At 40.9% G+C, this 13,686-nt stretch overlaps 1 protein-coding gene across 1 annotated transcript in view; it reads right to left on the reverse strand.

The window, feature by feature from the left end:
* Window positions 1-13,686, reverse strand: part of METTL9 (methyltransferase like 9) — a 51,344-nt gene that overhangs the window by 31,636 nt on the left and 6,022 nt on the right. Inside the window, exons 2-3 of the mRNA XM_029057556.2 lie at window positions 8,038-8,228; window positions 3,388-3,597 (exon numbers count right to left, since the gene is read on the reverse strand). Of these exons, the coding sequence (XP_028913389.1) occupies window positions 3,388-3,597; window positions 8,038-8,228 (401 nt within the window). The remainder of the gene's footprint in view (window positions 1-3,387; window positions 3,598-8,037; window positions 8,229-13,686) is intronic.

Genomic DNA, 13,686 nt, shown 5'->3' on the forward strand with positions numbered 1-13,686 from the left:
CTACTCACTTAACTTATTCTTCTCTTTCATGCTTTCAACCCATTGCTCCTATTCTTTCCTCCTGCCGGGAACTCCCTCCCCCTTCAAAATCCACCAAAGCTTCAGTAACCCCAAATTTCAAAGCCCCCGCTTTTTATGGAATTTAAGTGCTTACTATGTGCCAGGCACTGTACAAAGCACTGCAGTAGACACAAGTTAATCAGATTGGACACAGTCCCTGTCCCATATGGGGCTCACAGCCTTAATCCCCATTTTATAGATGAAGAAACTGAGGCACAGAGAAATTAAGAGATTTGCCCAAAGTCACAGAGCATACAAGTGGCAGAGTCAGAATTAGAACCTGGGTCCTTCTGAACTCCCAGGCCTGCGATCTCCTTGGTTTTCTATAGCGCTTTTATTCCCAAAGCACTCGTACATTAATTTACTCTTTTCAGCCCTCACAACAACCCTGAGAGGTAGGAAGGAATTATTATCTGCATTTTACAGATGAGGAAACTTAGGTACAGATAGGTTAGATGACTTGTTCGTGGTCACACGGTAAATTAGCGGCACAGCTTGGACTCAAACCCTGGTCCTCCAGCTCCTAGAACAACACTCTGCCACTTCACCATGCCACTTCCCTTTCTGAAGCCCTTCTGAAGTCCCACCTCTTCCCCAGTTAATTTTTTTCTCCCCAGATCTTAATCCAAGTATTGCATTCCCTCTTCAATTATGTGCTCCCAATCACCTATACCCTGTCAGGCTATATACGTTTACATACTTCACCCTTTAGTCACTTACTCATACATCCCCATTTTCATTCTCTTTTACTTCCCATCTGTAACTTATTTTTATGTTTACTAGATTGTGAGATCCTTGAGAAGGGAGGTGTCTTCTACCTCTCTTTACTCACCTGAGCAGTTAGTACAGTACTCTTCACACAGTGTGTTTAATAAATATTTCTGACTAGAAAAACCTAAGAAATACATCTCCATAAAATGACTGCTAAAAGTCAATTTTCTGCCTTCAAGTAAAAAAGAAGCTGCTCAAAATTGACTTGCAATTTCTAAATGTAATTTTCTCATGAGTAAAAAGCTGTGATGTAAATAAAAGGAAAGCTAAAAGTAGACCACTGGATTAAAAGTACAAATCCAAGGTCAAACTTGTAATATGGCTTTATGGCATATCTAGACAATCTCTGGAAGAGAGCAATTTAACTTTTTTCAATTCAAATGAACATATATGCTATTTTTAGACTGTAGATCTACAATCTGAGATTCCCCAAATCCTTACAAAAGATAGTTATGTTCATATACTCAAATATCAAACGAAGTGGATGATGCGTTGGTTCCCTAGGGAAAGGAAAACAAATATGCACATTACCTTAAAATTTTGTCTTTCAGGTAAAATAAATACCAACAGGAAAGGCTGAGCCCAAACTTGGTAAAGGAATGTTTCACAAGTAAAAATCACAGAACAATGCACACACATAACACAGGTTATAATAAAAACTGATAATCAAGAATTATGAAAGTAAAGGTATGAAGCAACCCAGGGATTAGACTTCCTAGAGCCATTAACATAAAAATCAACAAAAAGAAATAATCAAATAGAGTGCTAGTACTTTAGAGTGTTTTCTACCACTTTTTTTTTTTTAAGAGTGTGAAAGGTAACAGCACAATGGGTGAGGGAGGCCAAACAAGAAATGGGAAGGAGGAGGGACACTGAGAAATGAATGGAGAAGGTGAAGTTTGGGGATGGGTTGGGGCTTGGGGCACCAGAACAGGAATTTACAAAAGAGCCAAGTTGGGGAATGGGAATTTTGAGGAGCTGGAAGCAACTCCCATTCCCCAGTTAGACTTACTGCTCTTCACCAACCCCACCAACCTCCTTACCCCAACTTGTTCCTCACATCCCTAAGCCCTAACCTGGGTCCCTGTTCCTCACCAAACACCACCCCGGATGCAGTTCCCCATTCTACAGTCTATCCACCAGACAATCCCAATCTGGTTTAGCTTCCCATGCCTCACCAACCCTCGCACCTTCCCAGATCTTCCATTTCCACAGGCTTTGCAATGCCTGGCTATGTTCATGGATGTAACAATACGCAGAGTTACCTAATACTAAAACTAGGGGTGAGACTAGCTTGAGTTCTAAAATAAGGGGGCCCCAGACAATTTCTAATACTAAAGTAAGCTTAGTGTACTAAGAGTGAACAAAATACCCAGATCTGATTGAAATTTTCTTTCATGCTAATCAAATTATAAAAAAGTCAATTGTTAGGGTAAATTTTTTATCTTGTATCAGATTTCACAATTTTAAAGGCTTGAAAACATTTTTGTATGTACTTCATGTAGATTTTTAAGAAAATAAAGCTCAAAAAGATTTAAAACAATGAATCTAGTCTATTAAATACAATTAGATAATACAGCATTATGTACATATCTGTAATTTATTTATATTAATGTCTTTTTAGCCATTTAGACAGTAAGCTCACTGTGGGGAGGGAATATGTCCGTTATAGTGTTGTGTTGTACTCTCCCAAGCATTTAGTACAGTGCCCTGCACACAGTAAGCACTTAATAAAAATGACTGATTAATTACATTAGATAAAATTGCAATTAACTCAAAACATATTTCATATACTGCTGAAGTGTACATTTAGTATTTGCTCTGTAACAACCAGGACTTTAATTGTCAAAAGGAATAAAGACAGAGATGCAAAGATTGGATTTTCCTTTCCCTCACACTAGCAGATGAGGAATTTCCTTACACACCCTCCCATTTCTCACCAAAGGAAAAAAAAGTCAGACTGAAGAGACCACTTGATATAAATCCTGATTACAACATCTGAAGGATTAAAAGATTTAAAAATTAAACAGATACAAGTTATTTTCAATACGAATCGAGTAGAGTTTAAGCATTAATATGTTGATCTTTACACACCACAGACAGCGCCTAATCTGCATAATAAACTAATGGTCTGTAAAAAGCCATTTACTAAATTAATCCTGATTTGCAGGATAGATTAAAGTACAACTGAACTAGATTTCTAACGTGGAATCCTTTTTAAGAAATATTCTCAAGGCTGGGAAAGCCAGATTTTAATTTCTGGATGATATGTTTTACAATATGCCTATAGAGCTCATGATAATTTCATATAAGCTCTTTTCTTCACTTTAATACGATACTATTAAGGGGAATCTAACAAACTTCAGTTTACCATTGCTCGTATATCTAGAAGAAGAGAATCTAACTAAAAACAAACAACAAAAAAGTGACTACTTTCAAATTCCTATATTATGAACTAGGAGGATATTAAAATGCTATTATTCTAGAAAAATTGCTCCTGGTTTCTCTTCTTGTGAATAGCTTTTCAAAAAGAATACACCAATATCATTTTAGTACCTGTATTTCTTTTTCTGAAGTTGCCATATCATAGTTTCGGATAGCTCAGTGGCATAGATTTCTTCAAAATGAGGACTCATAATTTTAGTGACTTCTCCATCTCCAGCACCTAAATCAAGGAGTCTATGGGTTTTCCAGTCTGGGTTTATTTTGAGGAGTCTCTGAAATTGATCCGGAGAAAACACAAACATCGAGCCTCTTCCTAGCAACCTGAAATAAAAGCACAGATGTGGAGGATTTTGTGCAAATTTTTAAAAAAGGGTCAACAAACCTACTACCGAAAAAACAAACAAAAGAACCTTTTATAATCCACTACCCATTAGCAACAACCTTCAGGGGCTGATGTAGTTTCAAAAAAAAAAAGAAGAAGAGGCTAGAAAGGAAGAAACGCTTTTCTAAATGTCAATTTTGTTTCTTTGGGTTGAAAGTACGGCTATTCCTGTAATCAATGGAAAATATCAGGGATTGAAAGAATGTGCTGGTGACAATTTCAGACACAAGGAAAGGTGAAAGGAGAAAGAGATGGCACGTGATAGGAGGAGCTGGAAAGAAAAAGAGATGAGAAGATGGGTATGGCTATTAAAAAAAAAAGTGATTAGCGACTTAATGATTAGCAGAAGTAGAACACAGCAAGAAAACAAAGAAAAATTAAATATAGAAAATAAGCCGCATCCATCTATACATAAGTACATGGAAAAGAAATGGCAGTTGCTGTATTGGGTTGCCACTGCAAGCCGTGAGAAGTTAGCCCTCAGGCTGGGAGGGCTGGGGCATAAAGAGATGCCATACAGAAAATGCCTCCCCATATCCAGAGGTGCCCTCACCTATTCTGCAGCTGTTCCATCTCCTGAAGGGGAATGGAGTTGTGGTGACCATAGTCTTTGGACTTAGACAGCAACTTGGCCATGACTGCCATCCCCTTCTCCTGCAAAAGTATAACTAAGGTTGCAGTCAAGGCCAGCAGGATACCAATGGGTTCCTGTTATCAGCAATAGCCATCATCTTTGAATTGAAGAGAAGAACGAATGCAGCAGAGCAGAAGAGTATATCCCCAGTATCTGCTGGGTCTCCCCTCTCCCCGGAACATTGCCTCATACTCCTCCCATGACCCCTGCTTTGGGATTTCCCTTCCCCATCTTGCCTATGGGTTGGCATCTGGATGGGTGCCAGTGTCCATCAGTGTCACACCCATGTGAAGCTCTGAGTTTTTTCTTAATAAAAACCATAAATACCTTCCTGCATCCACTGGCTTTATTTCTCCCAGAAGCAACAAAGGATGTTTGAAGAAATGGTAGAAATGAAAGAGAAAGTAGCGTTTCAGGTACAGTAGGATGATTAAGAAAGAAAACCAAATGTAGTGACCTAAAAGAGGTCATCGAATCACGGGTAATATGATCTAAAAAAGGTCTTCAAATCACGGGTAATACAGATGTGGTTTATGCCTTTCCTAGAGCCATATGTATAATTTGTGCCAGACTGTATTGTGTAATTGGCTCAGGCTCTTTATTTCTAAAAGAGATGGAGACTTAGAGGGGAGGCAGCAAAGTCTAATGGCAAGAGCAGAGGACTGGGAGTCAGGTGATCAGGGTTCTAGTCCCAGTTCTGCCTCTGGCCTGCTAGGGGTGTCTGGGCAAGTTATAACATCTCTGGGCCTTTGTTTCCTCATTTGTAAAAAAAAAAAAAACAAAAACAGAGATAAGGTAAATGTGAGCCATGTGTAGGCCAGGGACTGCGTCCAACAGAATAAACTTGTGTCCACCCTGGCATGTAGCACTACGTCTGTAATAAATGCCACTATTACCATTATTAGCAAAGATCCTACAAAGAAATAAAACACTGGGAAGTTTTATGAGAAAGATAAAGCAAGGATGGAAAGATGGAGCTCAAATACCTCATAGAACTATCTAATTAGAAAATAGAATGAGCCCCTCCTTCAAACCAGTTTTTCAGTAGCCATAGCCAGTTTCATCACCTTGCCTCATTTAGAGAATAAGGAAATCCATGTGTTATGACCAAAGACTTGGAAGTAAGCACAGAAGTGATTAAGTATATGCAAGCAGAGTAGCGTAGAAAAAAGTGCACCAGTGACTCGAGTTACTGCTGAGAGAAGTTTGACTTAGCAATATGAGCAATATGAGCAATCTTATTGTTTGCATGTTTAGGAAATTGCAAGTTTGGGGTTCACAAAGAACCAAAGAGATCCCATGATTAAAGTTAAGCTCCTACTGAGAGCAGTACTCATTTCAAGATAACCATGTATGTGTGTGTACTCTGGCAAATTTGTTAGAATGGGTCCTCTGCCCCAGGACATCTCAAAAACACTGAAAAAAGTGATGTGAAACAGCAATAATCATCAACATCAGCTTACCAGAAATATGGAACTCTAAATCTTGTGGAAGATGAGGTTGTTTTTCTAATGTTAATCAAATATTATACCTTGAATTTTTTTAGCACGTTTCTTTTTCAAAACACTTTCATATTATTTATCCTATTTTTGTCTTCACATCATTCCTATGAGGTAGGGAAGAGCAGGTATTATTACCCCCATTTTATAAACAAGGAAGTAGAGGCTTAGAGAAGTTAAGTGACCTGCCTAAGGTCACACTGCTGGCCAGTGGCAGGGCTGGGACTGAATCCGAGGGCTGTGCTCTTTCCCTCATACCTTTCGGAAAGGGATAAGCAAATTAAATTTGGGAGAAAGGGTCTAAATCTATTGACCAACTGATAAGAATTTCAGATAGGTACATGTGTTGAGCTGCTTTTGACAATGGTGATAGCTATAGGAAGTGTCACCTTTGACCACAGGACCACCAGCTCTTCATATCTTCATTGAAGTCTGAGGCAAGCTATAACTCACTGCCATTAGCTGTGATTTCCCCATTCATAAAATACATCTCTGAGGTAGAGGGAAAACATTATTGTCCCTCTACCTCAGAGATGTGATGAGGATTAACTGGACAAACATAGGCTCCTGGAACTCATTTCGCCCAGTGTGCTGCCTCAGAGAGCTCCAAACCTAAAGTACCCATGACAGATGGTTGTCGATCCTAATCTAAAGACCTCCAGGGACAGATATGCCACAACCTCCCTTGGTAGCTTGATCCAGTGTTTAGTGACTCATATACCAATAACTCCTTCCTCCTATCTAAGTGAACTCTTTCTTGCTGCCACAATCTCACTTTCTCTTGTTCTTCCTCCTATGGAGATGGGTGAACAGCCAGTCACAGTAACTACTGACGTACTTGGAAAGAGTTATTAATTCATTCCCTTCACAAATATTTTGAGCTCTTTGAAGAAAGACCTATAAGAATCCTTTTATTAACTTATTACTCCCTCACATGAAAAATCATAGGACTATTTAGGTTGGGCTATAGCTTTCTACTAAGTTTACTCTATTGGAGCTGATGGCCTTCCAATTGAGTTTTTCCTTGAAAAAATGACCATTGCAGCATAGAAATGGTTTGGAATAGGAACTGGAGACCAGGGAGGTCCAAGGGACTCATTAACTCATAGGATTTTCTTCCTCTCCTCCAAAAAGGAGGCAATTTTTTTCTCCCCCACCAAAGGGATCTAGGACCACGTAAACTGTTTATAGAGCTGCTTTGTTTTCAAAAGAAAACAATATGGAGCAGAAATTCTCCGCAGCACATTTTCAGAATTGTAGGACAATACTCTGGATTAAAGAAAAAGGTCCGGCTGCCAAGTTAGGGTGTTCAAACAACCACCAGGCAACAAATGATACGTGCTTTCAGAGGGTGACTTAAGGCAATTCAGTGGAGACAATGAAAAAAGAATCAAGAAGGAAATCTTGGGAAATGGGTTATGGGGCATGGGAACAGATCCAGACACCATATGATAGGCTGGGAATCCAGACATAAAACAGGAACTAGTTCCGAACCTATAGGGGAGACGCACGTGGCCACTACTCGTGGTTGAATTACAGTGTTTTCAGCATTAAGCATGTTGGTTTTCTTTCTTTTTGATTTCCACGTTTGGAGGACCAGGATTATGTTTGAACATTTACTATGGGATTCTTTCGAGGATTCTTAATTGAATGTGACCCAGATACCCAATTAATTAGCAGCCTTTATTCAGTCGCATATTCTCCACTCAATTGGCTCTCAGCAGCTAATAGTACACTGATTTAACCTGGCATGAACTAGTTGGAGGGCTTTTTAGATAAGGATCCAAGGCTAGAGAAAAAGAGATTCCTGGCTGGCTGAGCCACCAGGAAGAAATGCAAGACCCATCTTCTGCACTGGCCTCTAACCTAACCTGAATAGATCATCAAGGTACCAGAATTTTCAGTCCCAGAACAACCAAAAATATAAGGCAAAAGAGGATCTTTACATTATCCCACTTTTTTTGCTCTTCACCTCAAAATGATCCTTCTCCCACATTACCAAGATTAATACCATGGAAATATAGGATGATTGCGATAACCATCAGAGAGGATTTAGATAAAGACATAAAATGCCCATAAAGGCGGGATATCAGTAAGAATCTGGTGGCATGGTGACTGGAGTTCTGGTTCGTTTATGGTATAAGAAGTATAGGCTACTACTCAGCCCCTTGAACACAGCAAGCTTTTCATAAAGGAGTAAATATTTTTAACCTAAATGTGAAAGGAAAAAATACCACTTCACTTACCCATTGATTGATGTCCTAGACATAAACAGGCTAAAAACAGATGACACAAAGGAGTGATACAGTTGGATAAACAACCAGCCCGATTTCTCAATACTGTTGTTTAAGAAGATCTGGGTTCCTTGATCAAGGTAACTCTGGACAAAGACAGGCTGAAGTGATTCACATAATTGTTCCGTGTTGCACACATACCACTAAAGAGAAAAAGAAAATATAATGGAAGTGTCATTTAAAGGGCTCAGAATCATAAAACCAGAAACAGCAGATGTTTAAGTACAAGGCCTTCCATGGTCTTGATGTTTTATGATTTGCAATCTTTCTTCTGGGGAACGACATATTTTACCTACTCTCTCAGTGCTCCTCACAACTCTGCCAGGACTGTGGGTGGCCAGCATTATTTATTAACCCCACTCTAGAGATGAGGGAACAGACATAAAAGGTGAAATAACTTACCCGGGATAACAAAACAAGCCAGTAGCTGAGAAATGAATGGGAGTGCAGGTCGACACTGTATCCACAAGACCAAGCTGCCCCTCCATATTTTCTATATAAAGATTTGCCATCTGGGAAGTTCGAAAATGAACACACATGCACTTTACCAATAAGCTTGTTTCCTCTATCTTTCAAATGGACCTTAGATTGAGAGATTTAAGGTCCTCTTCAGCAGGCCACAGCAATACAGGCAAGAACCTTACCAGAACACAGATTTCACTCCATTGGCTTTAATAAAAAGGACATCCCTGCCCCCTCTCTCCCTCTCTACTCCGAGGTTCCTGAGTTTTGACTGCAGGTAAAATAATTTTACACAGCCACTTTTCCTCCAATGCAAGGGTCACAATCTAGAAAAACCTGCTGCTAAGGAAAACGACTGCTTCTGAACACATCTGTGACACCACATCACGGGCCATCCAGATTGACATGTGTTGTCCCAAAAATGTTTCCTAATTCCACAATGGGGTTTGACCCAAAATGCATAGGGGAAACACACATTTTAGGAAAACTGACTGTACTATGTAAATCAAAGCCAAAAAGCATCCTGTTTGATTAATGATTCTTCATTAGACAGGTGAGTTTCTTGCAAAGCATAATAACTGAATCTATGAGTCCCCTCTTTGAAATTTACCTGTAGAGATGAAACTTTGGTTGTGAACCACTGTTGGGCTCAGAAGCTCCTAACTGTTGCTAAAACCACTAACAGTCCCCTGAATAGGAAAGCTACTCTTATGAAGCTTTCAAAGTGAAGTGGGCCTCACTTCATAGCCCTGCTGCTACAAAGTGCTTTGTAGTCTCTTGAAAAAATGAGTGACCAATTTCACAAGCTGTTCCTATCTTGGTAAATTCTGATTGAAACACAACGTAGCTTCTGCCTCACAGTTCCATTAAAGAGAAACTGAAGAAGCCAGTTTGGTAAAACAAACATGTTAGGCATAGGAAGGGTTGGTTCTTCTCTTAGCTTGGATTTTCTGCATGCCTCACTCTCTAAACTTGACAGCCAGTATTTTTTCTCTGCTGAGTGCTACTTTACAACGATTGTTACTATTATTTCATTAATTCAAACTAGGCTGTCAGAAACGATTTGATTTTCCTATCCCTGAATACTGAGCAACAGAAATAAACCATGTTCCTTTGCATTTTTGTCCCTGCTTTAAAATAGGCATTCATTTGTTCTGCTCCGCCTTCCATGCTTTCAAATTTTTCTTACCCAAATAACCACTAGTCCTAACACCCCAACATACCTCAAGTTCTAGCATCCTTGTGCCTGCCTGAGACTATTTTTATCGAACACTGGTCCTCTTGCTTTGTCTTCTGAACCCTCTAACACCAATGCCACTCTAACCTTTATTTATCTTATATTCTTTCAAAGATCAGTGAAGATGGAAAGGGTAGTTTACGATGCCTGCTCTAAATGCCATCTCCCCAGTGATGTGCAATCAGGTATGTCCTACTAATATGAAATGAAGTCATTTAAGTGAAGCAGGAGAGCAGCAATTTCAATGTCATGCACTAGTAAGTGGACAATCAGGGTTCAAACAATAGACTCTGACTTCTGGAACTAGCAAAGGCTAGCACCACTCACTGCAAATGATGCTCGCCTGATGCCACAGGGAAGTTTGGGCTGCTTAACAGCAACTCTTTCAAGCTACCAAAATTAGCCTTAACATCATCTCCTTCAACCTTCCAAACTTAACAGGAGTCTGCTTGGGCTCTGGTGAATGGACCAGCTCAACCCCAGCACCCTCATACAACCCTTTGCTCCCCCCCCCCCATACACCCTCCACCTAGCAGAGCTCCTGCAAGGGACCCCAAAGCCCTCCTTCAACCCTGATCAGACCTGAGGTAGACATGGGCCTTTAGCTTGAGCTGAGAACAGGACCAGGGGCAGGCCTTAAATTTTGGTCCATTCTGGACTCTGAAACATTCAAAAAGGATTGGGTTCGAGATAACTCTATTTTGAGCTTTGCCCTGAGATGGGGTAGGCAAAAAGGAGACCAAATATGGGGTCAGTATGAACAGTGGCAAGATGATAGTACTCTACTTCCTCTGCTAACATACCCATGATTTACATCTACCCTCCACATTCTCCTCAAAGTACTGGCTTTGACTTGGGGTCCTTCCTGACTGATTCACGTTTCACGACAAACTGTAGGAGGAAAGAACCTGATGTGTGTAATTTACAAAATGCAAGGGATGAGGTTGACAAAACAAGGATTAAAAAAAAAACCAGCCTAAATTCAAATCTTTGCTGCAGTGGCCAAGTGCTAAGAGCCCAGGACCAAGTCAGAGGACCTGGGCTTTAATCCCAGCTCCACCACTTGCCTGCTTTATGACTCTGGGCAAGTCACTTAACTTCAACACTTAGAACCGTGCTTGGCACATAGCGCTTAACAAATGCCATCGTTACTATTATTCTCTGGGCCTCAGTTTCCTCAAAATTGGGGAATGGGAAAATCGGAAATACCTGTTCTCCCTCCCTCATAGACTGTGAGCCCCATCTGGGACAGGGTCTGTAATCTGACCTGATTATTTTGTATCCACCCCAACAGATAGTACTGTGCTTGACACACTAAGCACTTAAATGCCACTGCATTACTATCACTGTCATCATTATTATTAATACATTCTAATAATTATTATCAGTAGTAGTATTTTGCCACGACCAAAAAATGGATCCTTCCACACAGGAGAAGCACTAAGTTTCTCAGTCCTATGAGTTATTTCTGCTTTTCCGGGGCTTTTGAAAGGAGTTGCCTAAGCCTGCCCTACAAATAGTGGTTAAGCTGCACAATCATTAGAAAAGTTGCATTACCACAGGTTGTATACCTTACGTATTGTGTGCAAACAACAAGCTTAGTTTCCCAAAAGAAACCCCAGCTGATGCAAGCAGCTGTTTCAACAGCATCTTGCTTTATGTGGTGTTTTAGTCCAAAGACTTCTCATATTCCAATCACACCCAGAAATCTCTGGGTTTGTGTGGCTATCTGGTTGAAAAATATGGAAGCTGGTTAGAGTATTACAGAGCGCTTTCAAATGGTAATGGAGGAATGCCATAATCCAGTTGAAATGGCTTGAAGGGATTTGAGACGGCAGATGTCCAGAACTGGGCTTCTAGGCTTTACAGCCTACTCATGAAAAAGCATTGATTAAAAACTCATGATTCTCATCTTGGGTTTTATATCTTGGGAATGGATAAACATTGAAAAGGTCAAGCAGGCAACAATCCATTGCTTTTTCTCCTACAAAAACTGGCCCCCGAAAGGTGGGTGTCTGGGTTCCATCACGGGGGTACACCCTGGAATTCCTCAGTAATGTTTGTCTCGGAGCCCAGGGTTCTGGGTCCCTGGAACAGCTACTTAGAGGCGGAAAGTCCTCCTGGCTCATAGGCTGAGTTGGGTCAGGACAAAGGGAGGGCCCGGTTGCATTTCAGTTGGCTTGGATTCCTTCCGGATGCCCTTCTGTTGGTCCTCTGAGGGCGGGAGCATTGCTGCCCTGGCAAAGGAAAGCCCGTCGGCTGCGGCTCCCACACAGGTGAACCTGCCTCACATATGCAGCAGTGGATCCTGGAACCATGATCACCGTCTCCTCTAGTCCTGAGTGGATCCAACCCAGATCCACCCACCCCAATTCTAGGGCTCCACTCCACTTCAAGTGACGAGGTGGGGCTTTAATGTGGCTCTGATTAAAACAAAATACCTTCTTCTGCCATTTATTTTGTCCGGACAAAATGTTTACCTCCCTAGCACTGGCGTGGCCTAGTGGAAGGAGCACAGGCTTGGGAATCTAATCCCAGGTCTGCCGCTTAGCTGTCAAGTGACCTCCTCTGTACCTCAGTGACCTCACCCGGAAAATGGGGCTTACTACCGTGAGATACAGGTGGGACGTGGGACTGTGACCGGCCTGATTATCTTGTATCTTCCCCAACACTGAGTACAGTGACTGGCAAAGAGTAAGTGCTTGACAAATACCATAAAAAAAATCTGAAGTTCTTGTGCATTCATTGTGTTTCTCACCTCTTGTATTAAAAGAGCTTACAGGACTCAATGCTCGCTCGCTCCTACAGAAGATAATTCTGCATATAACTGAAAACCAAGATTTGGGGAGTCGTGATCTCAGAGAGGATTCCTTCATTCAATCGTATTTATTGAGCGCCTACTGTGGGCAGAGCACTGTACTAGGTGCTTAATCTTTAGCTGCCCAGCCTGTAACCCACCCACTTTGCTGAGACGCAGACCAGGGCAGAAAGGTGCTTGTCGACTGAAGCACCAAAACTTCCTGTAGCAATATGGTATTCTCTCTCATCTAGGCAGTCCTTTGGCCCCGCCCGGCATAACTGGAGAACTGCGAAAGATCACAGCCCAGGGCGGCATGACTGTGGGCTAATGTGTATTTCCGCATAGGTGAGGGAGTTCTTTGAATATGTTCTCCTCAAAGGCTACACCAGGCACAATAACTTAGGCAGGAAAACGCACTCTGCTTGTTAATGTCTCGCCATGAATACCATGCGCACCAATCCTCCCTTGCAGGGCAGGCTCCCTCAGCTGGAGATCAGAGGCAGTTTGCAAAGGGTCTTATTAAAAGCCATCTTTGAAGATCCCTACTGAAATTTTCCTCATTCTGCATTAACTATAGGAATTTATTTTTCTTAAGAATAAACTTGCAATCAAACTGGAATTATTTCTAATCAGTCCTTATTTACAAGGATTATAAAATGGGATTTGATTGTCAGACATGGAAGTATTTCAAAGAAATGCCTGTAAAAGTGCTCTCTCTTTCTTCCCTTCATTGTAACAAGACCCCAAACCATCACTGCGGGCAAATGGTTGTAAGTAAAGAGAATTTATCAATATGCCACTTAATAACAGACTACACCCTGCAGACTCCACTAATGGTGGCTCTGCAAACGCTTGTACCCCATATTGAAAGTATTATAATCACTAAAAAAATATATTTTTTTTGCTAAAAATCTTTGCCTATATTGGTGCTTTACAGATTTTTTCACTACGCATATGGATTTTGACCCTTCAGACAATCTGGCAGATAAATTAAGCCTATATCCCATAAGTAGAAACATTATCTCCCTCTAAAATTTTATTTGTTTCTGGGATGAAGAGAAATTGATGAAGGTAAAATTTTCCCCAGTTGGTTCTTTTGGAT

This window comes from Ornithorhynchus anatinus, chromosome 2, assembly GCF_004115215.2.
Source record: "Ornithorhynchus anatinus isolate Pmale09 chromosome 2, mOrnAna1.pri.v4, whole genome shotgun sequence".
NCBI classification, from domain to species: domain Eukaryota; kingdom Metazoa; phylum Chordata; class Mammalia; order Monotremata; family Ornithorhynchidae; genus Ornithorhynchus; species Ornithorhynchus anatinus.